Here is a 27323-nt window from a genome sequence, read left to right on the forward strand (position 1 = left end):
TGTATAGGTACTTGACCCGATTATGAAGCAATGTCTCTGGCCTAAAGTAAATCAGGTCATATAACTTAGTAGGTAGACCTATTTACTGTTGATGGATAATGTCTGAGAAAAATTAAGAAAATGATTGCTAATTTATAAAACCAAAAGAGCTGTGAAATTGAACTTATTTGAAAAATGTAATATGGGTAAAGACCTGCCTTAAAACAATAGTCCTAAATAATATTTTATTCCCTGAAGAGGTTGAACTTCAGTGTTTTAATTTCCTTTTTAACCTCCTACTGAAATATTTGCCAAAACCCTTTTTATTTTAAGTGGGATTGTGTCAGAATTTCTTTACATATCTTATTAATATTTAGGTGGGTTGGTAATTTTCAAAAATGAAACTTTGATCAAGTGTTACTGTACTTCAATAAAAATAATAAAAAATGCTTTAGATCTCATGGAAGATATGTACCCTTATAAAAATATCTAGGTAAAGAATTTAGAAGCCTACCTCAGGACGAGAGCGATAAGAACTTAAGCAGCATAAAATAGCTCATAGGAAATAGGTCAACCATTTGCCTTCAAGACACTAAAAGACTACTTCAGAGTTGTTAAAAAGGAGAATGCCATTGAGAAACAGAAAAAGAAATTTTACCTATTGAGTTTTGATGAGTGTAATGGAATAGAGGAAATAAATAGATCAAAATTTTAAGCATTTAAGTGGTATGTATAAATTAATATAATGGAAATGATGTTTTATATATAAGAAATTAGGATTTGTGTTATCTGTGTAAAAAAAGTAGATAACCTCAGTTCTCAAAGGAATTTTTATGTAGGTTACCCCCAAATCTCCAGAGAAAAAAGAAGGGGGGGTAAGTAGGTGGGTGTAGGAAATGTTCTCAGCAGTTGTTCCAGTTCTCCATTATAATAGAAACACCCTCATGTAAGCTGATAGGTCAGTGGGAGTATCTGGGTCTTCTCTAATCTGATTAGATTTAAAGACACTAATGACCTCATTTCCGCGTGGTGAAGAGATAGCCCATGGCTTGTGGTGGCAAGAGTTTCCCTCCCTACCTGTTAGACTTTCTTAGCCCCAATACTGTAGTTATTTTGGACTGAATAAATCTTTATTGTGGGGTTGGCCCTAGTAAATTGGAGGATATTTAGCAACACATGTGGCCTCTACCCATTAGATGCTAGTAGAACCTGCCCTCCGCCTCCCCGAAAACAAACAAACAAACAAAACAAAAAACCCACCACCAGTTGCTTCAACCAAAAATGTCTGCAGACGTTGTCAGATGTCTTGTGGGGGTCAAAGTGGACTTCCTCCCATTGGTGTGTGTGTGTCTTGAGAATAAGTTGCAGATTTGATGCCCGTTACTCCTAAATATCTTAGTCTGTACTTTCTAAACAGAAGAGCACTCTACTCTGTAGCTGCAGCATTCCCATCAAAACCAGGAAATTGGTTTGACATTGATAAAGTAATACAGTCTAGGCCCCAGATCCCATTCAGATTTTCCCAGTTGCCTCAATAATGGCTTTATGGCATAACAAATACCCTCCTCCCTCCCAAAGAGCCCATGATCGAGTCCAGAATCACATGTTGTTTTTAGTTGTGACAAGTCTCTACTCTCCTTCGATCTGGAACATCTCTGTCTTTCCTGGTCTTTCCATGGCTTTGACATCTTTGCAGAGTTAGGATCTACCGTTTTGTAGTTGTCTCTCAATATGTGTTGTGATTTAGATTATATGTGTTTGGTGGAAATACCACAGAAGAGATGCTATGTTCTCATTGCATAATATCAGGTGGCACACAGTTGCCACTTTGTACCATTACTGTTGATGTTAACTGATCCCTTGGTGTCTGTCAATTTCCTCAGCTCTCCTCATCAAAGTTTCACCCACTAGTTTTAACATTCATTCTTGCCCAAATCAGTTTTTTACTATGATGGTTGTTGAATGTTTTTTCCTAATTATATCATTCCTTCTACAGTTATTAGCAGTTGGCCTTCTACTTTAAGGTAGATCTTTTTCTCTAAGACTATGTGTATTTATGTATTTATATATTCATTTCTTTATGTCAGTATGAACATGGATTCCTGTTTTATTCAATTGTTTGTTACTGTTATTTAAATGATAATACTATCGTTCTTTCAATGCCTGGATTTTTAGGTTTGGCATTTGGATGTTTCTTCAAACTGCCTTTTGATGGGTCCAATTCTTGGATTTCTTTACTTAATGACATACTGAAATGTTCAGTACTCATCATATACCTTCTTAGCCCTGGAATCAACCATTTATCGAAGGACCCCTGTTTTCTTTTAGTGGAAAATGGTATTCAGAAATAAAGGTCTGGGGGCGCCTGGGTGGCTCAGTCGTTAAGCATCTGCCTTTGGCTCAGGTCATGATCCCAGGGTCCTGGGATCGAGCCCTGCAACGGGCTTCCTGCTCAGCCAGGAGCCTGCTTCTCCTCTCCTGGTGCTTGTGTTCCCTCTCTAGCTGTCTCTCTGTGTCAAATAAATAAATAAAATCTTAAAAAAAAAAAAAAAAAGAGAAAGAAAGGTCTGGTAGGGGTGCCTGGGTGGCTCAGTTGGTTAGGCATCCAACTTTTTTTTTTTAGGCATCCGACTCTTTTTTTTTTAAATTTTTTTATTGTTATGTTAATCCCCATACATTACATCATTAGTTTTAGATGTAGTGTTCCATGATTCATTGTTTGTGCATAACACCCAGTGCTCCATGCAGAACGTGCCCTCCTCAATACCCATCACCAGACTAACCCATCCTCCCACCCCCCTCCCCTCTAGAACCCTCAGTTTGTTTTTCAGAGTCCATCGTCTCTCATGGTTCGTCTACCCCTCCGATTTCCCCCCCTTCATTCTTCCCCTCCTGCTATCTTCTTTTTTTTTTTCCTTAACATATATTGCATTTTTTGTTTCAGAGGTACAGATCTGAGATTCAACAGTCTTGCACAATTCACAGCGCTTACCAGAGCACATACCCTCCCCAGTGTCTTATCACCCAGTCACCCCATCCTTCCCACCCCACCCCCCACTCCAGCAACCCTCAGTTTGTTTCCTGAGATTAAGAATTCCTCATATCAGTGAGGTCATATGATACATGTCTTTCTCTGTTTGACTTATTTCGCTCAGCATAATACCCTCCAGTTCCATCCACGTCATTGCAAATGGCAAGATCTCATTCCTTTTGATGGCTGCATAATATTCCATTGTATATATATACCACATCTTCTTTATCCATTCATCTGTCGATGGACATCTTGGCTCTTTCCACAGTTTGGCTGTTGTGGACATTGCTGCTATAAACATCGGGGTGCACATACCCTTTCGGATCCCTACTTTTGTATCTTTGGGGTAAGTACCCAGTAGTGCAATTGCTGGATCGTATGGTAGCTCTATTTTCAACTTTTTGAGGAACCTCCATACTGTTTTCCAGAGTGGCTGCACCAGCTTGCATTCCCACCAACAGTGTAGGAGGGTTCCCCTTTCTCCACATCCCCGCCAACATCTGTCATTTCCTAACTTGTTAATTTTAGCCATTCTGACTGGTGTGAGGTGGTATCTCATTGAGGTTTTGATTTGGATTTCCCTGATGCCGAGTGATATTGAGCACTTTTTCATGTGTCTGTAGGCCATTTAGATGTCTTCTTTGGAAAAATGTCTGTTCATGTCTTCTGCCCATTTCTTGATTGGATTCTTTGTTCTTTGGGTGTTGAGTTTGATAAGTTCTTTATAGATTTTGGATACTAGCCCTTTATCTGATATGTCATTTGCAAATATCTTCTCCCATTCTGTCGGTTGTCTTTTGGTTTTGTTGACTATTTCCTTTGCTTTGCAAAAGCTTTTTATCTTGATGAAGTCCCAATAGTTCATTTTTGCCCTTGCTTCCCTTGCCTTTGGCGATTGTTTCTAGGAAGAAGTTGCTGCGGCTGAGGTCGAAGAGGTTGCTGCCTGTGTTCTCCTTTAGGATTTTGATGGACTCCTGTCTCACATTGAGGTCTTTCAACCATTTTGAGTCTATTTTTGTGTGTGGTGTAAGGAAATGGTCCAGTTTCATTCTTCTGCATGTGGCTGTCCAATTTTCCCAACACCATTTGTTGAAGAGACTGTCTTTTTTCCATTGGACATTCTTTCCTGCTTTGTCAAAGATTAGTTGACCATAGAGTTGAGGGTCCATTTCTGGGCTCTCTTTTCTGTTCCATTGATCTATGTGTCTGTTTTTGTGCCAGTACCATACTGTCTTGATGATGACAGCTTTGTAATAGAGCTGGAAGTCCGGAATTGTGATGCCACCAGCTTTGCTTTTCTTTTTCAACATTCCTCTGGCTATTCGGGGTCTTTTCTGGTTCCATACAAATTTTAGGATTATTTGTTCCATTTCTTTGAAAAAAGTGGATGGTATTTTGATGGGGATTGCATTGAATGTGTAGGTTGCTCTAGGTAGCATTGGCATCTTCACAATATTTGTTCTTCCAATCCATGAGCATGGAACATTTTTCCATTTCTTTGTGTCTTCCTCAATTTCTTTCATGAGTATTTTATAGTTTTCTGAGTACAGATCCTTTGCCTCTTTGGTTAGATTTATGCCTAGGTATCTTATGGTTTTGGGTGCAATTATAAATGGGATCAACTCCTTAATTTCTCTTTCTTTTGTCTTGTTGTTGGTGTATAGGAATGCCACTGACTTCTGTGCATTGATTTTATATCCTGCCACTTTACTGAATTTCTATATGAGTTCTAGCAGTTTTGGGGTGGAGTCTTTTGGGTTTTCCACATAAAGTATCATATCATCTGCAAAGAGTGAGAGTTTGACTTCTTCTTTGCCGATTTGGATAGGCATCCGACTCTTAATCTTAGCTCAGGTCTTGATCCTAGGGTCCTGAGTTTGAGCCCCACGTTGGGCATAGAGATGACTTGAATAAATAAAACTTTAAATAATTTAAAAGCAAAGAAATGAAGGTCTGATGATGAGGTATGGTCCTTTATTCTGCATTGTCATTGCTTCTAGGCCTTGAGTTCACAGAGCTAGGAAGCATGTAAATATATGCATCTGTCTCTCTCACACACACCCTTATTTTGTATCTATATTTAGAACCATGAATTCACACTGATACCTCTAATTCAAGTTCAACACCATGTTTTATTCTAGCCTTTCCACATTTTCACTTTGCTGACAACGAGAGATCTGGTTTCCATTATCCTCAACATATTTATGTAGTTTTTCAATCCTCATGTATATAACCAGTTTACTGACCACGCAGGCCATGTCCTCAGTTCTAGTGCAACTAGCCAAGAGGTCCCTCTTGCCTCTCCCAATCTCTCCATGTTAGAAAATACTAACTTTTTTAAGCATGCTGCTCTAATAATCTTCCCCAGTATGTAACCAGGGATACAGAAAAGGGTTGTTCATAACAGGATTGGGGATTGGCTAGGGGAACACACGTGGCAGAACGATGAGAAGGGTGAAAAAAACTTCTGGTAAGAATGTAGTTGAGGGCATCATGGGTGGCTCAGTTGGTTAAGCATCCTGACTCTTGATTTTGGCTCTGGTCATCATCTCAGGGTCATGAGGTGGAGCTCCACGTTGGGCTGTACGCTCAGCCGAGAGTCTGCTTCTCCCTCTCCCTCTGCTGTTCCCCCTGCACTTTCTCTCTCACTCTCTCTCAAATAAATAAAATCTTTTTTTTAAAAAAATCTAATTGAAAGGATTAGAAAAGTTGTAACTTGCTAGGGAGAAAATTAGAGTTTGAGGGATTAGGTTGGAACATATCTGTATTTAAGTGCCTGTTTCTCTATATGGTTTTATTGGTCATTTGGCAATTTTGATGCCTTTCTCTTTTCTTTTCTTTTCTTTTCCTTTAAATTTTGATGCCTTTTTGGGGCGCCTGGGTGGCTCAGTCGTTAAGCGTCTGCCTTCGGCTCAGGTCATGGTCCCAGGGTCCTGGGATCGAGCCCCACATCGGGCTCCCCGCTCAGCGGGAAGCCTGCTTCTCTCTCTCCCACTCCCCCTGATTGTGTTCCCTCTCTCGCTGTGTCTCTATCAAATAAATAAATAAAATCTTTAAAAAAAAAAAAAAAAAAAAAATTTTGATGCCTTTTTAAAAAATGCCATCCTAGGGTACCTGGGTGGCTCAGTTCGTGTTAAGCATCTGCTTTCAGCTTGCGTCATGATCCCAGGGTCCTGGGATTGAGTCCCGCATCGGGCTCCCTGCTCCACAGAGTGACTGCTTCTCCGTCTGTCCCTCCTCCCACTCGTTCTCTCAATCTTTCTCTCTCTCTCTCAAATAAATAAAGTCTTTAAAAAAAAAAAAAAAGTAAAAAGTGCCATCCTATTTTTGATAGCTAGGTATCGTTTCCCTGCATTGTTATTTGTTGTTGTCATATATGTGCTGATGGACTTAGATCCATCTATTTTTTGCCTTCCCTGCTTTTTGTTTGATTTCTAGCTTTCCATTTAGCTGCTGCCTTTCTGCTCTTTCTTAATGTATTATCTATGTAATCATCTTAACTAACCTTCAGTGCTTGGAGGGTTATATCTTACCTGGGACTTTGGCCATCTTATTTTGCTGGTTAAGACTGCTGCTGGGTCACTGATGAAGCTAACCATATTTGTCAATCTCTGTTTCAATTCTCAAATACTTACATCTTCATTTTTATCATTTTCCTGTAGTTTAGTGTTGGGCCCATCTGGCACTATCTTTTGTCTGACTCTCAAAGGAAATTCTGGACTTTATTTTTTTTCTTCTTTTCTGTCATTCAGTAGGACACTGGCTAGTGGGCTCCTGGGTAATCGAATTAAAATTTGATTATCAGTGTAAATGATGGCTATATATTAGTTGTAATTTATTAAGATTACATAAAGCTGCAGTTTTAAAGTATAACTTTATAGTTTTATAAACTTTTTTTGTTTCATAAAATGAATTATATGGGTTGTCAACTTAAAAACAATCTTAAAATTGAAAAGATTTTAAAGGACAAGTAATCCCACCTCCTACCCAAGAGCAGATGTTCCTTCACAGTATCCTTCCTTAGCAGTTAACTCATTCTCATGAAGTAGCTTATTTTTTCATCAAATTGTTTTACCCACGATTACCTTTGTTCTGTGTCTGGGTATTCACTGACCATCCTGGGATCCAGTTATCAAGATGGCAGTGTGAAATTTACTGTATCTCTAGGACTAGAAACCTGAGATAAAGATGGATACGAAGCCTGAAAAAAAAAAAAAAAGAGGGAGAGACTCTAGCCATTGGTTTGCTATTGAGGGAAACTGCCCAAAGTGTACCAGTAAAAAGCCACAGCTACCCATTTATAGCTCCTCGGTTGCTGATCCAAAGAGTTGTTGAAGCTGAGCATGTCTGGCTGAGCCAGGGTTTGGAAGAGGCTCAGTTTTAGTTGGCTTTTCTTTGTGATTTTTTTTTTTTTTTTAAGATTTTATTTATTTGTCAGAGAGAGCACAAGCAAGGGGAGTGGGAGAGGGAGAAGCAGGCTCCTCATTGAGCAAGGAGCCCGATGCGGGCGGGACTCAATCCCAAGACCCTGGGATCATGACCTGAGCCGAAGGCAGATGCTTAACTGACTGAACCATCCAGGCATCCCTGTTTTTATGCAACATGAACTACTTGGTTTTCACTGTGCTAGGTGCTGGGAATTAAAAAAAGAATGTGTCTTTAAAATGCTGTCTGGTGAGGAAGAATGTTTTCCCCCCTATGGAAACTTTTGGGTAGTCTTACTATTTCCTCAAGTGTGTTTATTTCAAAGCAGAAGCATCTGTCATCTTTTGTTTTGTTTTTTAAAGATTTTATTTGAGAAGGAGAAAGAGAACACAAGTGGGGGGAGAGGGAGAGGGACAAGCCAGCTCCCGGCTGAGTACAGAGCCAGACGTAGGGCTCAGTCCCAGGACCCCGAGATCCTAACATGAGCCGAAGTCAGGTGCTCAACCAACTGAGCCATCCAGGAGCCCCTCGTCATCTTTTTATATAGATAGAATTTAACTGAAATAGTAAATCATGTACTTAAATTGTTGCTATGAATAACGTAAAGACTTAGGAAAATGTGAATTATTTTCTTGATTAATTTTTAGAAGGTATTTTCTTATATATTTTTTAAGATTTTTTAAAAGGATTTTTTTTTAAAGATTTATTTATTGGGGTTCCTGGGTGGCTCAGTCAGGTAAGCATCTGCCTTTGGCTCAGGTCATGATCTCGAGGTCCTGGGATCCAGCCCCCCATTGGGCTCCCTGCTCAGCAGGGAGTCTGCTTCTCCATCCCCCCATCCTCTGCTTGTACACGCTTGCTCTCTTTATCTCTCCCCCCCACAAAATAGTAAATAAAATCTTTTTTAAAAAAGATGGATTGATTTATTAGAGGGTGTGTGCATACAAGCTGTAGAGAGAGGCAAAGGGAGAGGGAGAGAGAGAATCTCAAGCAGACTCCCTGCTGAGCGCAGAGCCTGGCACAGGGCTCCAGCTCACAACCCTGAGATCATGACCTGAGCAGAAATCAAGACTCTAGAGGCTTAACCAACTGAGCCACCTAGGGACCCCTGGAAGGATTTTAATAAGGAATAAAAGTACTATTAATCTTTTTCATTTTCTTTCATTCAAGTGCCTTTAACGTTTGAAATTTCAAAATATTTTTCTCTAATTTATTTCTCAGAAAATGAAGTTTGAAATGAGGCAGTGAAGGCATAGGTTAATCAAGAGCTGAGAACTTTGACGTGTATTTGACACTTTGCCAAACAGTGTACCTGTGTATATTAGGGTGCTTATTTTTTGGAATTTGTTTTTCCATTTTTTAAAGTATATATTTAATTTATTTGTTTGAGAGGGAGAGAGATCATGAGCAGGGGGAAGGAGTAGAGGGAGACGCAGACTCCCCACTGAGCAAGGAGCCTGCTGCAAGGCTCAGTCCTAGGACCCCAGGATCATGACCTGAGCCAAAGGCTTAACCCACTGAGCCACGCAGGGGCCCCTGTTTTTCCATTTTGTAATACATTTTATTTAGAGTTGATCAGGATTCAGAAATCCAGAAAACTCACTAGACTTTCTTTTCAATTTTTTTTTTTTTAATGATTTATTTATTTTAGAGAGTTGAGCGTGCGTGCACGCATGTGAGTGTAGGGCGGGGGTGGCAAGCAGAGGGAGAGAGAATCTTTTTTTTTTTTTTTTAAGATTTTATTAATTTATTTGACAGAGAGAGACACAGCGAGAAAGGGAACACAAGCAGGGGGAGTGGGAAAGGGAGAAGCAGGCTTCCCGCCATGCAGGGAGCCTGATGTGGGGCTCGATCCCAGGATCCCGGGATCATGACCTGAGCCGAAGGCAGACGCTTAATGACTGAGCCACCCAGGCGCCCCGGGAGAGAGAATCTTAAGCAGACTCCCCACTGAGCATGGAGTCTGCTGCAGGTCTCCATCCCACGACCCTGAGATCATGACATGAGCTGAAGTCAAGAGTCAGATGCCTAACCAACTGAGCCCCCCAAGTGCCCCAGACTTTGTTTTCTTGATACTCTGATGACTTCATGCTAATGATGACCACAAATTAACATAAAATGTATAATTTTTTTTGAGGATGGTGACCTTTTTTTTTTTTTTTTTACCTTCACATTCTCAGTGTCTGAGATATAGAAGGCGTTCATAAATGTTTATTTTTGGGATTCTTGGAAGTATCTTTTAGCAAGGAATCTTTATTGAGTACTGAGTATATATTTAATATTTAATGATTGGTAAACCTATCAAATTTGGAAAAATTTCAGCCAATATTCTTCAGATACTTCTGTCTGTCTCCCTTTTGGTATTCCAATTACACTTGTCCTACCTCAGTCAGCCAAAAGTCAACTGGTAAAACCTATAGTCTTACAGAAACAGGCTTATTGACTTAAGTGCAATAAAGCATACTGCACACCAGAGGAGTGATGGGGCATCTTACCAAAGAAAAGTTTTTGTAGGATTTTGGGGGGATAAGGGAGTTTGGGTGAAATTTAAGTGGAACAGTCTTTGAGAGGCTCAGAGCAAAGCGGTGTTACGTGTAAAGGGATCAGTATCAAGGTTTGGGCTGCAAAGTGGACCCAGGGGTCCAATTTGCTTGAAACTATGAAGTTAAAGTAATTATGGGATGTTGTGTCAAGAAACTCTATTTGAAGCTTGTGTATCTCTTCAAAATAACTTAGATCCTCCAAGCAAGAATGGGATAGTTTCATGTTTGTTTATTTTTTTTATGAATCAAAAATCTGTGTTTTTTCCTTTTTTTTTAGTTTTAATTCCCTTATAGCTAACATAGAGTGTTATATTAATGTCAGGTGTACAGTACAGTGATTCAACAATTCTATACATTACTCAGTGCTTATTGAGATGAGTATACTCTTAATCCCCCTTGCCTATTTCACGCATTCCCCCACCACCTCTCCTCTGGTAGCCATAAGTTCTCCATAGTCTTGTCTGTCTGTTTTGTTTTTTTCTGTTTCATATTGGATTGTTTCTGTTATTACATTTTGAAGTTGTTTGACAATGTGTAGTCAGCTATTAATCCCAACCATTAAAATTTTCATCTCTGAAAGTTTAGGTCTGTTTTATATCTTTATTGTCTGCTTAACATATTCAGTGTTTCCTTTACCTTAAATATGTGGAATATAGTTACAGTTATTTTAATGTTCTTGTCTGATAATTCTATCATCTGTATTGTTTCTGGGTCTGTTTCTTATTATGGGTCATATTTTCCTGCTTCTTTGTATGCCTATTTTTTATTGAATCCTAGACTTATACTTTGTTGGGTTTTGGATATTTCCCTATAAGATTTGTTTTTGTTTTAACGATTTTCTTTATTTGAGAGCATGAGAGGGGGGAGGATCAGAGCGAGAAGCAGACTTCCCTCAGGGCAGGGAGCCCGAGGTGTGACTTGATCCCGGGTTGCCAGGATCATGACCTGAGCTGAAGGCAGTTGCCCAACCAACTGAGCCACCCAGGCGCCCTCCCTAAAAGATTTGACTTATTCTGAGATGCATTGAAGTTATATTTGATCCTTACAAGGCTTTTAAATTTTAGGTGGGTGAGAGCCTTTAGGGTCACCTGATTCCCCTGAATTACAAGGTTTTCCACTGTGGCTAATGGGAACATAAACTTTTTGCAGCTCTGGGAAAGAACGGTCTAGGGATTGTTTCCTTGCTCTTCTGGGGGAAGTTCATTCCCTTGCCTCAGGTACTTTTTCACACATTCGCTCATCATTACTCACTACATATTTGATGGGGACTCTCTGTATATCCAAAGTACTTTGAGCAGCTTTCTCCTCTGTACTGTGCTCTACAAACTGGCCACCTTCATCTTCCTGGTTCCATCTCAGTGAGAGAGACTGCTACTGGTTGAACTGTGAATTCTTCCTTCCTGTGTCATTGCCTGGAAACTCAGGCAATTGCAGGACTTCATATTTTTGCGTTCTCAGGGATCATTGTGCTGTGCTGTCTGATGTCCATTTTCTGAAAACTGTTTCATAGATTTTGTCCACAATTTGTTATTTTCAGATGGAAAAGTGAAATTGGTCCCTGTTACAACATCATATCCAGAAACGGAAACCCTAGATTCATATATGTGTTATGATAATCATTATGTTCTATACCCTTTTTTTTCCTTAATATAAGGATTGCCTCTGAAACTAATGATCCATTCTTGTTTCTGTCTCTTGTTTTCTTGCCTTACTTTTAACTTGACTTGATCTGGAATTTCCTATTAAATTGAAATACAATTGTATCTATTTATGCTTAGTTAGGATTTCTATGTTGCCCATATAAAAAACATTTGAGAAAGTGTACAGATAGAAATTTGGTAGACCCAGGATGAAAATAAATGAGGAAACTATGTTAAGAAACAGTAAGGAATAGAGCCAGGAGCCTGACGCGGAGCTCAATCCCGGGACCCTGGGGTCATGACCTGAGCCAAAGGCAGTTTCTTAACCAACTGAGCCACCCAGGCACCCTGGTTTCTTACTTTCTTTAATCTTGTCTGCATTTGATATAGTTGCTTCGTGGAAATTAAAATATTAACTGATAGAATGATAAAAGATTTCTACCTTTTCTGTTTTATAAGTTTTCTTTTAATTTTTTTTTTTTTTTTTTTAAGATTATTTGAGAGAGAGAATGAGAGACAGAGAGCATGAGAGGGGGGAGGGTCAGAGGGAGAAGCAGACTCCCTGCTGAGCAGGGAGCCTGATGTGGGACTCAATCCCAGGACTCCAGGATCATGACCTGAGCCGAAGGCAGTCGCCCAACCAACTGAGCCACCCAGGCGCCCTGTTTTATAAGTTTTCTAAAACAACTTAAATTTTCATCTTTATTTAATTATTTTTTAAATATTTTATTTATTTGAGAGAGAGTGAGAGAAAGGACGAGATGGGTAGGGTCAGAGGGAGGAGCAGACTCCCAGCTGAGCAGAGCCGGACTCGGGGCTCGATCCCAGGACTCAGGGATCATGACCTGAGCCAAAGGCAGACACCCAACTGACTGAGCCAGCCAGGCTCTCCAAGAACTTAAATTTTTAAAGATAGTTTTTATTTGGAAATATTTTCAAAATTACAGAAGGGTTGCAAAAATAAAATAGTACAAAGAACACTCCTTATCCTGATTATCTTTTTTCATTTATTCTCTTCTTGTGCGTGTATACCCATATACATGCATTCTTGATTTTTTTTTTCCTGAATATTTAAAGGTAAGTTATGTATATCATAGCCTTTTACCCTTAAATACAGTGTGTATTTCCTAGTCAATTACAGGTTCCCATCTGTGGTAATCAAACTGCAGTAAATTTTACATGGTTCCAATATTTTTACGTAATCTCTTGTTTCAGTTTTGTCACTTCACCCAGTAATGTCCTTTGTAGCATTTTCTCCTCTTCTGGTACAGGATCCAGTCTAGGGTGAGGTATTTTATTTAGCTGTTGTATCTCTTTAGTCTCCTCTACCTGGAATATTTCCATAATCCTTGTCTTTTATAACATTGACATCCCCTTACCTTTAAAAAAAAAGCACCTCATTTTGGTTTAGTCTCAGGTTTCTCTTGATTGTATTCAAGTTACTCGTTCTAGGGCGGATACTGCGTAAGTGATGATGTATTCTTCTCAGTGTATCACATCTGGAGGATGTTCATTATGATCATCCAGTCAAGGGCTTGTCTATTCCTCTACAGTGTAATAACTGTTTTTTTCCTTGCAACTAAAAAGCAGTCTTTGAAGAGATACTTTAAAACTATTCAAATACCCTATTTTTCATTACATTATACTCTTAGATTTAGTATACAGGATGATTCTTTCATGATCCAGTGTTTACTGTGCTGGTTGCAAAATAATCATTTTCCATCTCTCCTACTCCCTCCACATTCACCAGTTAGTTCTCAACACTGCTATAGGCATGAGCCCACCCTTTTCCCCATTTTTAATTTTCCTTTTATCAGTATGGACTGATGAATCTCTTTTTTTTAAGATTTTATTTATTTGACAGAGAGAGACAGCGAGAGAGGGAACACAAGCAGGGGGAGTGGGAGAGGGAGAACCAGACTTCCCGCTGAGCAGTGAGCCCAACGCGGGGCTCGATCCCAGGACCCTGGGATTGCAACCTGAGCCGAAGGCAGACGCTTAATGACTGAGCTACCCAGGTGCCCCCTCTCTCTCTTTTAAAGATTTTATTTTTTTATTGGAGAGAGAGCATGCACAAGTGGGGAGAGGGGCAGAGGGAGGAGAGAATCTCAAGCAGACTCTGCGCTGAGCGCGGAGCCCAATGCAGGGCTCTATCCCACAACCCCGAGATCATGACCTGAGCCAAAATCAAGAGTCAGATGCTTAACTGACTAAACCACTTAGGTGTCCCTCTCACTCTTTTTTAGTGGTTCATAATTCATTACTTATTTTGGAGCTAATTTGTCCTCATTTGGCCTCTTAATGCTGGCTCTCTTGTACCTATGACATGCCGCTTTCTGTGAGCACTTCCGTATTTCTGGCAGAACACAGTGTTCCAGGTTCATCTTGTACCTCTGCTCTAGCCCTGGAATCGGGCCCGTTCTCTGATGAGTCCCCATTCTCTGTGGGGTATGGTATTTAGAGACCAGGATCTGGGTACTAGATGTGCTAATTGCTTCTTGACCCTTTTAGCAGATAGCAGTAGGAAACATGCATGTATATGCATATGAATCACATACACGTATAGGTTTCTGCATATGCACATACCACATACCTGTTCTAGAAATCATGAGTTCACACTATCTCTAATGCTAAACTATCTCTGCAGGGTTCTTTCTTGCCTTATCTCTTAACCTTGACTTTAGCAACATCAACACATTTACTCAAACCTATAATACACCTAAAATAGAAAATTGCTTTGTCCATTCTATTATAATTAATGTGTTCAGGATTTTGTTTAATTTTTTTTGTTTTTGCAATCCTGCACTTGCTCCACCCTATGCTGCTACCCACTGAGGGTATCAGGTGCAATACTGTGTTCGTAAGTTGCTTAGATTGGTTCTGTCTGCCTGCCTCTTAGTCTGTCTTTCTGTCTTGTCTTCAGTGTTTGCTGTTCATTTGAATTATGAATGGGTTTATTTGTTCTGACTTGCTTTCAGTTTTAGGTTTTTTTCCCCTTCATTCTTACTGATTTGTTTTTTGCATATTTACAACATTAATATGCTTCCAAAAGTCACAAATATACATAAAGTTCAGTGAAGAGTCACTTCATTGAGATATGTTCCAGCCTATCACCCACCCTTTGTGGGGAACCAACTTCACTCTTTTCTGCTTTATCCTGCTTGTTTTTCCTTTTTATTTTATGTATGTATGTACGTGTGGGGTTTTTTTAAAGATTTTATTTATTCACTTGTCAGAGAGTGTGAGCACAAGCAGGTGGAGTGGCAGACAAAGGGAGAAGCAGGCTCCCTGCAAGGAGCCTGATGTGGGACTCGATCCCAGGGCCCTGGGAACATGACCTGAGCCGAAGGCAGACACTTAACCGACTTGAGCCACTCAGGCATCCCTGTATATATGTATTTTTTAAAAGTAGGCTCCATACCCATTGTGGGGCTTGAACTCACAACCCTGAGATCAAGAGTTGCATGCTCTATTGACTGAGCCAGCCAGGCACCGATATTTCCTTTTTAAAAATAAGCACAAATTTTCTTACTTTTGTTCCTTCTTATATAAAAGGTAGCATCTGTATGCTTTTTTGTACTTTGCTTTTTTCATTTGGTAATAATCCTTGGAAATCACTCTGTGGGTTTATCCTCATAATGTAATTTTTTTTTAAGTTGAGTTTAGATTGTATTTTTTCCTTAGTTTCTTTCTTCCTCCATTCTCTTACATGTTTTGTACGTCCCTCAAATTGTAGTTACGTATGTGTAGGTTATATAAATATACAAATACAGTGTTGGGAAAATTTTGTATATTCACATCTCTGTAATTATTGGGTCCTAATTTCAGTTGCAGATTATTCACATGTTTTTGTTTTAGGATTTGGCTTAGCTAATATAAAAGAAATTCCAAGTAAGTTTCTAAATAGGTAGCTTCTTTTTCTCGGGCTTACCAGTCCTTGTCTGTTTATCTCTGGACTGATTTCAAGTTGCTGTATTGTCAGAGTCCAGCTTCCTCTGTGGTAGTGTTCTCTCATGTCTGCACTATTAAAGAGTATAGAATGAACGGGAAGATGAGGTAGCGACCCATCCCTAGAAGGCCAGGACCCACGAGGTATATTGTGCTTCTCTTCACACATCATTGACTAGGACTTAGTCCAGCTACGTATTCTTAATAGAAGAAGAAGGGGAAAATGAATATTCTCTAGCCACGGGTATCAAGATATTTACAGCTTTTCTTTCTTTCTTTTTTTTTACAACAACCTTCCATGTTGGTGTAGCAAAGGTTCTTTCACTTTTATGGCTGCCTTACTTCATTAGAGGACTATACCACAACTTACTTATAATTCTTTTTTTTTTTTAAGATTTTATTTATTTTATTTGACAGAGAGAGACACAGCAAGAGAGGGAACACAAGCAGGGGGAGTGGGAGAGGGAGAGGCAGGCTTCCCGCAGAGCAGGGAGCCCAATGCGCGGCTCGATCCCAGGACCCTGGGATCATGACCTGAGCCGAAGGCAGATGCTTAACGACTGAGCCACCCAGGCGCCCCTATATTCTAGTATTTTTAATAGTTGAATTGTAGGCAAAGTTGTATTAGTTTTCATAAAGTGCCAAGTGTTGAATTTATACTTTATCATCTGGATATTTTACAGTTTATACTCAAATTATGTTATTTCAAATTCTGATGTGGCAATGGCCTTCTATAAAATTGTTGCTACCAATTATACTTTTGAAGTTATACTCACAAACAGCTGAATGGTAGTATGCATTGTTCTTCATGTAGGAAGGAGTTAACAATATTTTCATAAAAATAGCAGCCCATTTCTTTAAAAGGTTTTTTGTGGAGTTTAATTAAAGCAGGCAGAAAAGATTTTCAGCTCTTTCTCTCTTGTACCTGTGGATTACATTCTCTGTGTAGTGCTCTGTATTAACCTATTCTGTATTAACCTATTCTAAATGTCTTGTTCTTAGCAGTAAATTCTTGATTTTAGTTTAGGGATGTCTGCATTTTTCCCTTAAATAATTTAATAATTTGAATATTTAACAAATTATGAAAATTTATTTAAGGGTTTTTTTGTCAGAGGATGGGACAATTTGAGATTATATAGATAATTAAAAGAAAGTTCTAAAGAGCCAAAAGTTACCCTCATCTTGGTAAAACTTTTTCCCTCAAACTCCCTCTACTTCTACTACCCATCTTTTTAAAAACTCTTTGTAACCTTTTTTTTTTTTTTTTTAAAGATTTTATTTATTTATTTGTCAGAGACACAGCGAGAAAGGGAACACGAGCAGGGGGAGTGGGAGAGGGAAAGGCAGGCCTCCCGCAGAGCAGGGAGCCCGATGCAGGGCTTGATCCCAGGACCCCGGGATCATGACCTGAGCCGAAGGCAGATGCTTAACGACTGAGCCACTCAGGCACCCCTCTTCGTAACTTTTTTTTAAGTCAATAAATTTTTAAGGAATTTTACATGTGATTCCTTCCACTGCTTATCACCATAGTTCCTTCAAAGTTAGAATCATAATCTTCAAAATAGCCCTTTTAAAAAGAACTTTAGTTCAATCCAGTTGTCACTGTCAGTCCAGAGTTCTTTTGGTTGGGCTTCTTTGATCTCTACTTGAATATGGACATACTTAAAAACTCTCCACCTGTACTCTTTGGGAACCAGTTTCTTTAGCGCCCTAGAAATCAAATTGTACACTGATTGCTATTTGGCAAGTGATCTAAAAGTATTATCCTTAATTGTTTCTAATACTGAAAAGTCTTGTTACTTCCACTCTACTCCATGAGCCAAACAGAAAATGTTACAGGTCTCATTGTCATCACTGCAATAACCTGTGTCTCAGTGTAGCCACATTAACAATTTCTTTAAGAACTCATTTAGTTGTAGAACATGCTGATTGAATTACTGGTAAGAGTGCTATTCTGCTCTCATGATATCCTTGTGTGGGTAAGGCTAGATGAATTCTAATCAGCTTACTATATTTATCCTCATTTAGTACATAGTCTTCTTTAAAACTCAGAAATAAATTTGGTACTGTTAAAAAAATTCGTATGGCTTGAAAGCAGTTATTCCAATTTTTTTTCCCTTTTAGGAGCCAGCTCAATGAAAGATAGCATAATATTGTCATTTCTTCTTAGCTTTTGGTGAAGGAATTCTTCTTTCCTCTGTTTTATAATTGTGATTCAATAAGCCAATCTGTTAAGCATGGCCTTGGCATTAAAATTGTAAAAACCCAATTTTTATTCATTGTTCTCATAGAAACTGGGTTCTCTCTCATGGATAAATGCTCCATATGTCTGTTACTGGCATGTAATAGAGTGTTGTACTTGGGGTTTTTCTTGTTTGTCATGCCCCTGGAGAATTGAATAGAAGAGAATAATAGGTTTAAGATTACTAGGACTGAAATATGCTAAAATAATTCCAAATCTTTAGAATGTTGTTATAAGGGGCTTTCTTACTTATTTTATTCTAAATACTCTTCTCATTAGATTACATTAGAGCAAACAGAATACACAAATATTTTAGCACTGAGAAAAATTAAGGGATTTGGTTAATGTGATATGTCTCCTTTTTAAACCAGAATAAAATTAACAAGATTAAAGGTAAGCCTAGTGTAATGGTGCAATCAGAATGACCTGGTTAAAACTTAGCTAGGTTGCTGAATGATAAGGATGATTTTCATCTTCCATGGAAAGTTGATTACTAGATGGTGTATTTGCAGATACTGTACACAGTCACTTTCACTAAGTGACCTTAGCATGTGACACAGTATTTTTTATATAGTCTTCATACACAATTCACTTAGAAGCATGTGGAATTTGGAATGATGTTTATAAAGAGCTCAAGAGTCAGTCATTGTCATTCTTCTTACCCAGCCCCGCCCCTTGTGTATCTGCGTGCACACCACATCCAGATGTTACTTTTCATTTTCTTTCTTTTTTTTTTTTTTAAAGATTTTATTTATTTGACAGAGTGAGAGATAGCGAGAGCAGGAACACAAGCAGGGGGAGTGGGAGAGGGAGAAGCAGGCTTCCTGCCGAGCAGGGAGCCCGATGTGGGACTCGATCCCAGGACCCTGGGATCATGACCTGAGCCGAAGGCAGACGCTTAACGACTGAGCCACCCAGGCGCCCCTCATTTTCATTTTTATTATTTATTTACTTTTAAAGATTTTATTTATTTATTTGACAGAGAGAGACACAGCGAGAGAGGGAACACAAGCAGGGGGAGTGGGAGAGGGAGAAGCAGGCTTCCCGCAGAGCAGGGAGCCTGATGTGGGGCTTGATTTCAGGACCCTGGGATCAGGACCTGAGCCGAAGGCAGACGCTTAACACCTGAGCCACCCAGGTGCCCCTCATTTTAATTTTTTTTTTTTTTAAAGATTTTATTTATTTTTATGTCAGAGAGAGAGCACAAGCAGGGGGAGCGGCAGGCAGAGCAGGTTGAGGGAGAAGCAGGCTCTCTGCCAAGCAAGGAGCCCGATGTGGGACTCGATCTCAGGACTCTGGGATCATGACCTGAGCCGAAGGCAGACGCTTAACCTACTGAGCCACCCAGGCGTCCCCCTCATTTTAATTTTTAGATAGTAGGATGTATGTTCATCTCCTCCCTTCCTTATAATAAACCATATATTAACCATGTAGAATTTGAAGTAATAATCAAGGAAAAGTTCTAATTGGATCCACTTTTTTAGATAAGCATTAAAATAGTAAAACATCAAAACCTTTTAAAATAACAGTATTACTAAATTGCTTTGTTCAGCTGAGTAAACAGAGTTCATTGAATATGTCCTTTTAACATAAGTTATTCGGTTATTCTGTATACTGTTAGGCTTTACGGGCTTTTTGAAAAAATTTAATGTGGTAAAAAACAAAACATGGAATCTCCCCTCTTAGGAAATTTCTAAGTGTACAGTACAGTATTGTTAACTGTAAGCACAATGTTGTACAACGCATCTCTAGAACTTTTTCCTGTTGTATGATTTTTTGTATGCATTGAATAGCAGCAGCCCCCTATTACCCCCTCCCCCAAGCCCCTGACAACTACCCTGCTTTCTCTTTTTGAGTTTCTCCTATAAGTGGAATCATGCTATATTAGTCCTGTGATTAGTTTACTTCATTTAGCATAACATTCTAAAGGTTTATACATGTTGTAGCATATGATAGGATTTCCTTATATTTTATGGCAGAATAATAGTTTATTGTATGGATATATCATACGTTCTTTTATGGATTTATCCATTCATCTTTCTTAATGATTTTTTTTTTAAAGATTTTATTTATTTGACAGAGACACAGTGAGAGCAGGAACACAAACGGGGAGTGGGAGAGGGAGAAGTGGGCCTCCCGCTGAGCAGGGAGCCTGATGCGGGGCTCAATCCCAGGACCCTGAGACCATGACCTGAGCCGAAGGCAGATGCTTAATGACTGAGCCACCCAGGCGCCCCTTTCTGAATGATTTTTAAAACAGATTTTATTTATTTATTTGAGAAATAGCGTGAGCACAAGCTGGGTTGGGGGGCAGAGGGAGAAGCAGACTCCTTTTTTTTTTTTTAATTTTTTTATTCTGTTAATCCCCATACTTTACATCATTAGTTTTAGATGTAGTGTTCCATGATTCATTGTTTGTGCATAACACCCAGTGCTCCATGCAGAACGTGCCCTCTTTAATACCCATCACCAGGCTAACCCATCCTCCCACCCCCCTCCCCTCTAGAGCCCTCAGTTTGTTTTTCAGAGTCCATCGTCTCTCATGGTTCGTCTACCCCTCCGATTTCCCCCCCTTCATTCTTCCCCTCCTGCTATCTTCTTCTTCTTTTTTTTCTTAACATATATTGCATTATTTGTTTCAGAGGTACAGATCTGAGATTCAACAGTCTTGCACAATTCACAGCGCTTACCAGAGCACATACCCTCCCCAGTGTCTATCACCCAGTCACCCCATCCCTCCCACCCCCCCCCTCCACTCCAGCAACCCTCAGTTTGTTTCCTGAGATTAAGAATTCCTCATATCAGTGAGGTCATATGATACATGGAAGCAGACTCCTTCTTGAGCAGGGAGCCGGATGGGGGCCTTGATCCCAGGACCCCGAGATCATGACCTGAGCCAAAGTCAGACGTTTAACCCACTGAGCCAGGTGCCCGTTTTTGTTTTGTTTTGTTTTGTTTTTAAGTAATCTCTGCACCCAGTGGGGGGCTTGAACTTAGAGTCCTGAGATCAAGAGTCACATGCTTTACTGACAGAGCCAGCCAAGTGCCCCTGTCCATTCATCTTTTGATAGTTACGTTTGTTTCCATCTTTTGGCTGTTGTGAATAATACTGCAGTGACCATGAGAGTGCAAATTTCTTCAGGATCCTGATTTCTTTTTTTTTTTTTTTTTTTGATGAATACCCGGAAGTAGAATTGCTGGGTCATAGGATAGTTCTTTTTTGAGGAACCTCTATACTGTTTTCCATAGTGGCTGCACCATTTGAATTCCCACCAGCAGTGTAACATGAGTTCCACTTTTTCTGTATCCTTGCCAACACTTGTTATTTTCTGTTCTTTTTGATAGTGGTCATTCTAATGGGTGTGAAGTAATATTTCATTATGATTTTGACTTAGTTTCCCTTTTTTTTTTTTTGTAAGATTTTATTTATTTGACAGAGCACAAGCAGGGGGAGCAGTAGGCAGAGGGAGAAGCAGGCTCCCCGTTGAACAGAGAGCCCGACGTGGGGCTCGATCCCAGGACCCTGGGATTGTGACCTGAGCCGAAGGCAGAGGCTTAACCTACTGAGCCATCCAGGCACCCCATCACTTTTTTTTGCTTGTTTTTTTAAAGATTTTATTTATTTATTTGAGAGAGAGAATGAGATAGAGAGCATGACGGGGGGAGGGTCAGAGGGAGAAGCAGACTCCCCGCTGAGCAGGGAGCCCAATGCAGGACTCGATCCTGGGACTCCAGCATCATGACCCGAGCTGAAGGCAGTCGCTTAACCAACTGAGCCACCCAGACGCCCTTGCTTGTTTTTTTAAGATTTTTTATTTATTCATTTGAGAGAGAGAGAGAGCACAAGCAGGGGCGAGAGTCAGAGGAAGAGGGAGAAGCAGACTTTCTGCTGAACAGGGCGCCAGACGCGGAGCTGATCCCAGGACCCTGGGATCACGACCTGCACTGAAAGACGCTTAACCTGCTGACCCACCCAGGGGCTCCTTGACTTATATTTCACTTACAATTACTGATGTCAGGCATCTTTTCATATACCTGTGACTCTTTGTATGTCTTCTTTGGAGAAATTTCTATTCAAGTCCTTTGCCTATTAATCATTTTTTGTTTTGTTTTGCTATTGAATTGTAGGTGTTCCTTATATACTTTGGGTAGTGACCCCTTATTAAGTATATGGCTTGCAAATATTTCTCCCATTTGTAGTTTGCCTTTTTACTCTTGTTTCCTCTACTGTGCAGAAGGAAACTTTTTAGTTTGATGTCCTACTTGTCTATGTATGCATTTATTGCTTGTGCTTTTGGTGTCATATGCAAGAAGTCATTTCTAAGACTACCGTTAACATAACTTTTCTCTCATGGTTTCTTCAAGGAATTTTACATTTTCAGGTCTTATGTTTAAATCTTTAATCCATTTTGAGTTGATTTTTGTGTATGGTGTAAGATAATGGTCCAATTTCATTCTTTTGCATGTGATACCTGGTTTTCCCAGCACCATGTGTTGAAGAGACTATCCCCATTTTGTAGTTTTGGCACTCTTGGTGATGATCATTTGACCATATATGTGTGGATTTATTTCTGGGCTCTCTGTTTTGTTCCATTGGTTTCTATATCTTTTATGCCCCAGTTCCCTACTGTTTTGATTACTGTTGCTTTATAATGTGTTTTGAAACCAGGAAGTGTGAGGCCTCTAGTTTTTTTGTTTTTTTGTGAAGATTGTTTTGGCAATTCAATGTCTTTTGTGATTCCATATGAATTTTAGGTTCATTTTTTCTTTTTCTGTAAAGAATACAATTCAGCGGGCGCCTGGGTGGCTCAGTCGTTAAAGAGTCTGCCTTCGGCTCAGGTCATGATCCCAGGATCCTGGGATCGGGCTCTGTGCTCCAAGGGAGGCCTACTTCTCCCTCTCCCACTCCCCTGCTTGTGTTCCCTCTCTCATTGTGTCTCTCTCTGTCAAATAAATAAATAAAATCTTTAAAAAAAAAAAGAATACGATTGGGATTTTGATAGGAATTGCATTGAACCTGTAAATCCTGTTGGGTAATATGGCCATTTTAACAGTATTAAGCCTTAAAATCCATGAACACAAGATGTCTTTCCATTTATTTGTATCTAATTTTTTTTAGCAGTGTTTTGTACCTGTCAGTGTACAGTCTTTTGCTTCCTTAGTTAAGTTTATTCTTAAGGTTTCTTTTTTGTTTTTTTTTTGATGCTACTGTAAATGGGATTTTCTTCATTTTCTTTTTGGATTGTTGTTAGTTGTATAGAAATGCAATTGACTTTTGTATGTTGATTTTTGTATCATACAACTTCAGTGAATATATTTATTCCAATGGGGTTTTTTTGGTGGAATCTTCTGAGTTTTCTGTATACACGATCATGTCATCTGTGAACTGATAAAATTTTAACTTCTTTTCCATTTTGGATACCTTTTATTTCTTATTCTTGATTAATTGCTTTTGTTGGTATGTCTAGTACTATGTTAAATAGAAGTTGTGAGAGCGGCCATCATTGCCTTATTACTGATCTTAAAGGAAAAGCTTTCAGTTTTTCACTGTTGAGGATATTAGTTCTGGGCTTTTAATATGTGACCTTTATTATGTTTAGGTAATCTCCTTATATTCCTAGTTTGTTGAGTATTTTTATTATGAAAGGGTGTTGAATTTTGTCAAATGCTTTTTCTGCACCAGTTGTCTTGATGGACAGAATTTTATCCATTCTGTTAATGTGATGTATCACATTGGTTGGTTTTCATATTGAATTATCCTTGCATCCCAGTGATAAATCCCACTTGGTCATGGTGTATATCCTTTCAGTGTGCTATTGAATTCAGTTTTCTAGTATTGAGGATTTTTCCATCTGTAGTCATCAATGATATTATTTTGTTCAAAGACTTTTGAGATGAGTTAGAACAGTGTATCCTAGTCTGATTTTTATAATAATAATACTTGCTAATAGTGTGTTTTCATGTCAGTTATTTCATTTGTTTATTGCAGTTCTCTGTTAGATAGGTAGACCACATACTCTAGTTTTCTTATGAAGATGCTAGACTCAGAATTACACATCAACACATAACTATTATTAGTAGTATTACCCATAATAATTAATACTTGTAGAGCACATACTCTTTCAGGCACTCTTCTGTGTTTTACATATATTTATTTAATCCTCACAACAACCCTTTGTAGTAGGTACTATTATTAACCCCATTTTACAGATGAATAAAATGTTGAGTAGCAAGTAGTAGAGCTCACTGTTTATCTGCATTTTAATACAGACCATCTGGTTTGTAAGTCTGCTTTGTTAATTGTTAGTTATATTGCCACTCACAGTTAACTGGAAGGGGGTCTATTTAATTTAGACCCTTGACTTGCTCTGCTATTTTGTTACCCGTGGAATCAGATAACCTTATTATTATCCAGAAGATTATTACTGGACATCAGCTTTGTGTGTGTGTGTGTGTGTGTGTGTTCCCCCCAATCAGTGCTTTTTTATTTTTTTATTCATTTTTTTAAAAGATTTTTATTTGAGAGAGAGAACGAGTGGGGAAGAGGGAGAGAGAGAGAGGGAGAAGCAGACTCCCCACTGAGCAGGGAGCCTTACCTGGGACTCATTCCCAGGACCCTGGGATCATGACCTGAGCTGAAGGCAGATGCTTAACTGACTGAGCCACCCAGGCACCCTGTATCAATGCTTTTTAAAAATAAATAAAGCACTTGAGCTTTGAGGCACCTTTCCAAATGTCCTTGATCTTCCTGGGCTCATGAGTGTGCTTTGGGTATTAGAAGTTGCTTAAATGAGGGGCGTCTGGGTGGCTCAGTCGTTAAGCGTCTGCCTTCGGCTCAGGTCATGATCCCAGGGTCCTGGGATCGAGCCCCGCATCGGGCTCCCTGCTCTGCGGGGGGCCTGCTTCTCCCTCTCCCATTCCCCCTGCTTGTGTTCCCTCTCTCGCCGTGTCTCTCTCTGTCAAATAAATAAATAAAATCTTTAAAAAAAAAAAAAAAAAAAAAAAAGAAGTTGCTTAAATGAGATATCTAACAGCTAGCAGGCATATGGATTATATAGCTGATGTTAGAGAGAGAAAAGCAGAAGGGAATAGGGAGCTAGGTTTTAAAATTTATGTTGATTCTGCTTTATGTTGTTGTGCCTTAAGAGGCCTGATCAAGTCATTTCCTGGGTGTATAAATTGCTTTAGATTACCAATGTATCCTCACTTTATGCAAACCTGGTATATAAGAATAATGGATTTATATACGTAATACAGGTGAGAGACCTTATGCTCCTACTTTCACAGTAGGATTCCTTTTAGTATTAAGATTTTTCTAACACATTTACTATGCAAATCCATTTAAACTTTATCTTTTCTTAAACCAGTTCTTTTGGAGCTTAGACTGTGTTCTTGATGTCACAACATGGTTATTTTAAAGATAGTACTTGAAAAAAGATAACTTTGATGTTTAATTGCAGTTATGTTAGTTCACTGCAGCTAGTAAGGGAGGATGGTTACTTTTTTGGTGTAGACTTTTGGCCTATCTTGAAGTATGTTTCCCCACTTGTACTCTTAATCTTACTTTTTGCATGTAGTACTGAAAGTGTGAAGTTTATTATAGTCTTATAAACAGAAAATCTCTAAGGAGATCAAACCATTTATATGAAGCTTAAAGGACAAAATTTAACATGACTTTTGTAAAGGATGGAAAATGTTCTCAGTCTCAATCTCCTTTTGAAAGTGAGGGTTTGGGGGCGCCTGGGTGGCTCAGTCGGTTAAGCGGCTGCCTTCGCCTCAGGTCATGATCCTGAGGTCCTGGGATCGAGCCCCACGTCCGGCTCCCTGCTTGGCAGAGAGCCTGCTTCTCCCTCTCCCTCTACCTGCCACTCTGCTTACTTGTGCTCTCTCTCTCTCTCTCTGTCAAATAAGTAAATAAAATCTTTTTTTAAAAAAAAAGTGAAGGTTTTCGGGGGTGCCTGGGTGGCTCAGTTGGTTAAGCAACTGCCTTCAGCTCAGGTCATGATCCCGGGGTCCTGGGATCAAGTCCCTCTGCCTCTGCCTACTTCTCCCTCTGCCTCTGCCTTCCAGTCCCCCTGCTTGTGTGCTCTCTCTCTCTCTCTCTCTGTCAAATTAAAAAGAAAAAGAAAATCTTTTAAAAAAAGAAAGTGAGGGTTTTTGTGCTTTTTATACAGATTTTTTTTAAAAGATTTTATTTATTTGACAAGAGACACAGCCAGAGAGGGAACACAAGCAGGGGGAGTGAGAGAGGGAGAAGCAGGCTTCCCGCGGAGCAGGGAGCCCGATGTGGGGCTCGATCCCAGGACCATGGGATCGTGACCTGAGCCGAAGGCAGACACTTAATGACTGAGCCACCCAGGTGCCCCCTTTTTATACAGATTCAATTTTTTGGATTTGATTATAGGGGCTTATGGGTCTTTATTCTCAATTCTGAAATTCAGAGTGTTAAAACTGAAAATTATTTTTTTAAGTCATCTCTCCATACATCTTTTTATCTTTTTAAAAATATATTTATTTATTTATTAGAACAAGTGGGGAGGAGAGGGAGAAGCTGAGGGAGAGGGAGATCAGGGAGCCCAACGTGGGACTCCATCTCAGGATCTGGGATCATGACCTGAGCTGAAGGCAGACGCTTAACCGACTGAGCCACCGAGGCACCCAAAACTGAAAATTATTTTCATTACATTTATATTAAGTTGATTTGTCAGCAGACTGACCTGACTGAGGTGGAGCACTTTACATCTTTATCCCAGTTCATGTGAATATGAATACATTTTGCTGCAGGAATCATATATGTTATTACATAGTACTGCTTTAGATTCCCCTGTGTTGTGTAATATATGGTATATATTCCATAACTATTTTTTTAAAAACTTTGAAAATTTCTTAGTAATGGTGTCATCTGGCCCCAACAGTTTCACTTAAAATTGAATATATATGGCCCTTTATTGCTTTTCATAAGCTGCCTTATTTCCATTGTTGGAAGAATATGCAGCTTGAATCAGTAGTATGAGGAATAAAGTATATGTTGAATTAACTGTATTGATTACTAAGTTAGTACAGATTGGTAATAGTTGCCCAGAGCACTAATTTTTGATTCTGTGGCAGAACACCACGGTGACTCCACAGGCATGGGAGCACAGTGGGAATACTAGCCAGGTATTCTCTCTCCTGCTCTGTCTAGGACACATGTTTATGTATTTAAGTTATTCTTTGTGATTTTTATTTTATTAAATGAGACAATTTTATAAGGATGGAAAATAAGAAGGAAACAATTGATCTTTTTCTCATTTCTTTAGTCTCCTACAAAAGCTGTATATAATGCCAGACATTGGAACCATCCAGACTCAGAAGAGCTACCTGGGCCACCAGTAGTAAAACCTCAGAGTGCCACAGTAAGTGAACTGTACTTTTTAATTTCATTTTTGTTTAAGCCATTGCTATCTTTATTCAGAATTTGAAAATCTTTAACAGTTTATTTTGGTCTTCCTCACTAAAATGAGAGGCTTTAGTTT

At 39.3% G+C, this 27323-nt stretch overlaps 1 protein-coding gene across 4 annotated transcripts in view; it reads left to right on the forward strand.

The window, feature by feature from the left end:
• WAPL (WAPL cohesin release factor) overlaps positions 1-27323 on the forward strand; it is a 92853-nt gene that overhangs the window by 37078 nt on the left and 28452 nt on the right. For all 4 annotated transcript variants that reach the window (XM_036079320.2, XM_036079319.2, XM_036079318.2 and 1 more), the window contains exon 5: positions 27108-27203. In XM_036079320.2, the coding sequence (XP_035935213.1) occupies positions 27108-27203 (96 nt within the window). The remainder of the gene's footprint in view (positions 1-27107; positions 27204-27323) is intronic.

Source organism: Halichoerus grypus, chromosome 7 (genome assembly GCF_964656455.1).
Source record: "Halichoerus grypus chromosome 7, mHalGry1.hap1.1, whole genome shotgun sequence".
In the NCBI taxonomy this organism is placed as follows: domain Eukaryota; kingdom Metazoa; phylum Chordata; class Mammalia; order Carnivora; family Phocidae; genus Halichoerus; species Halichoerus grypus.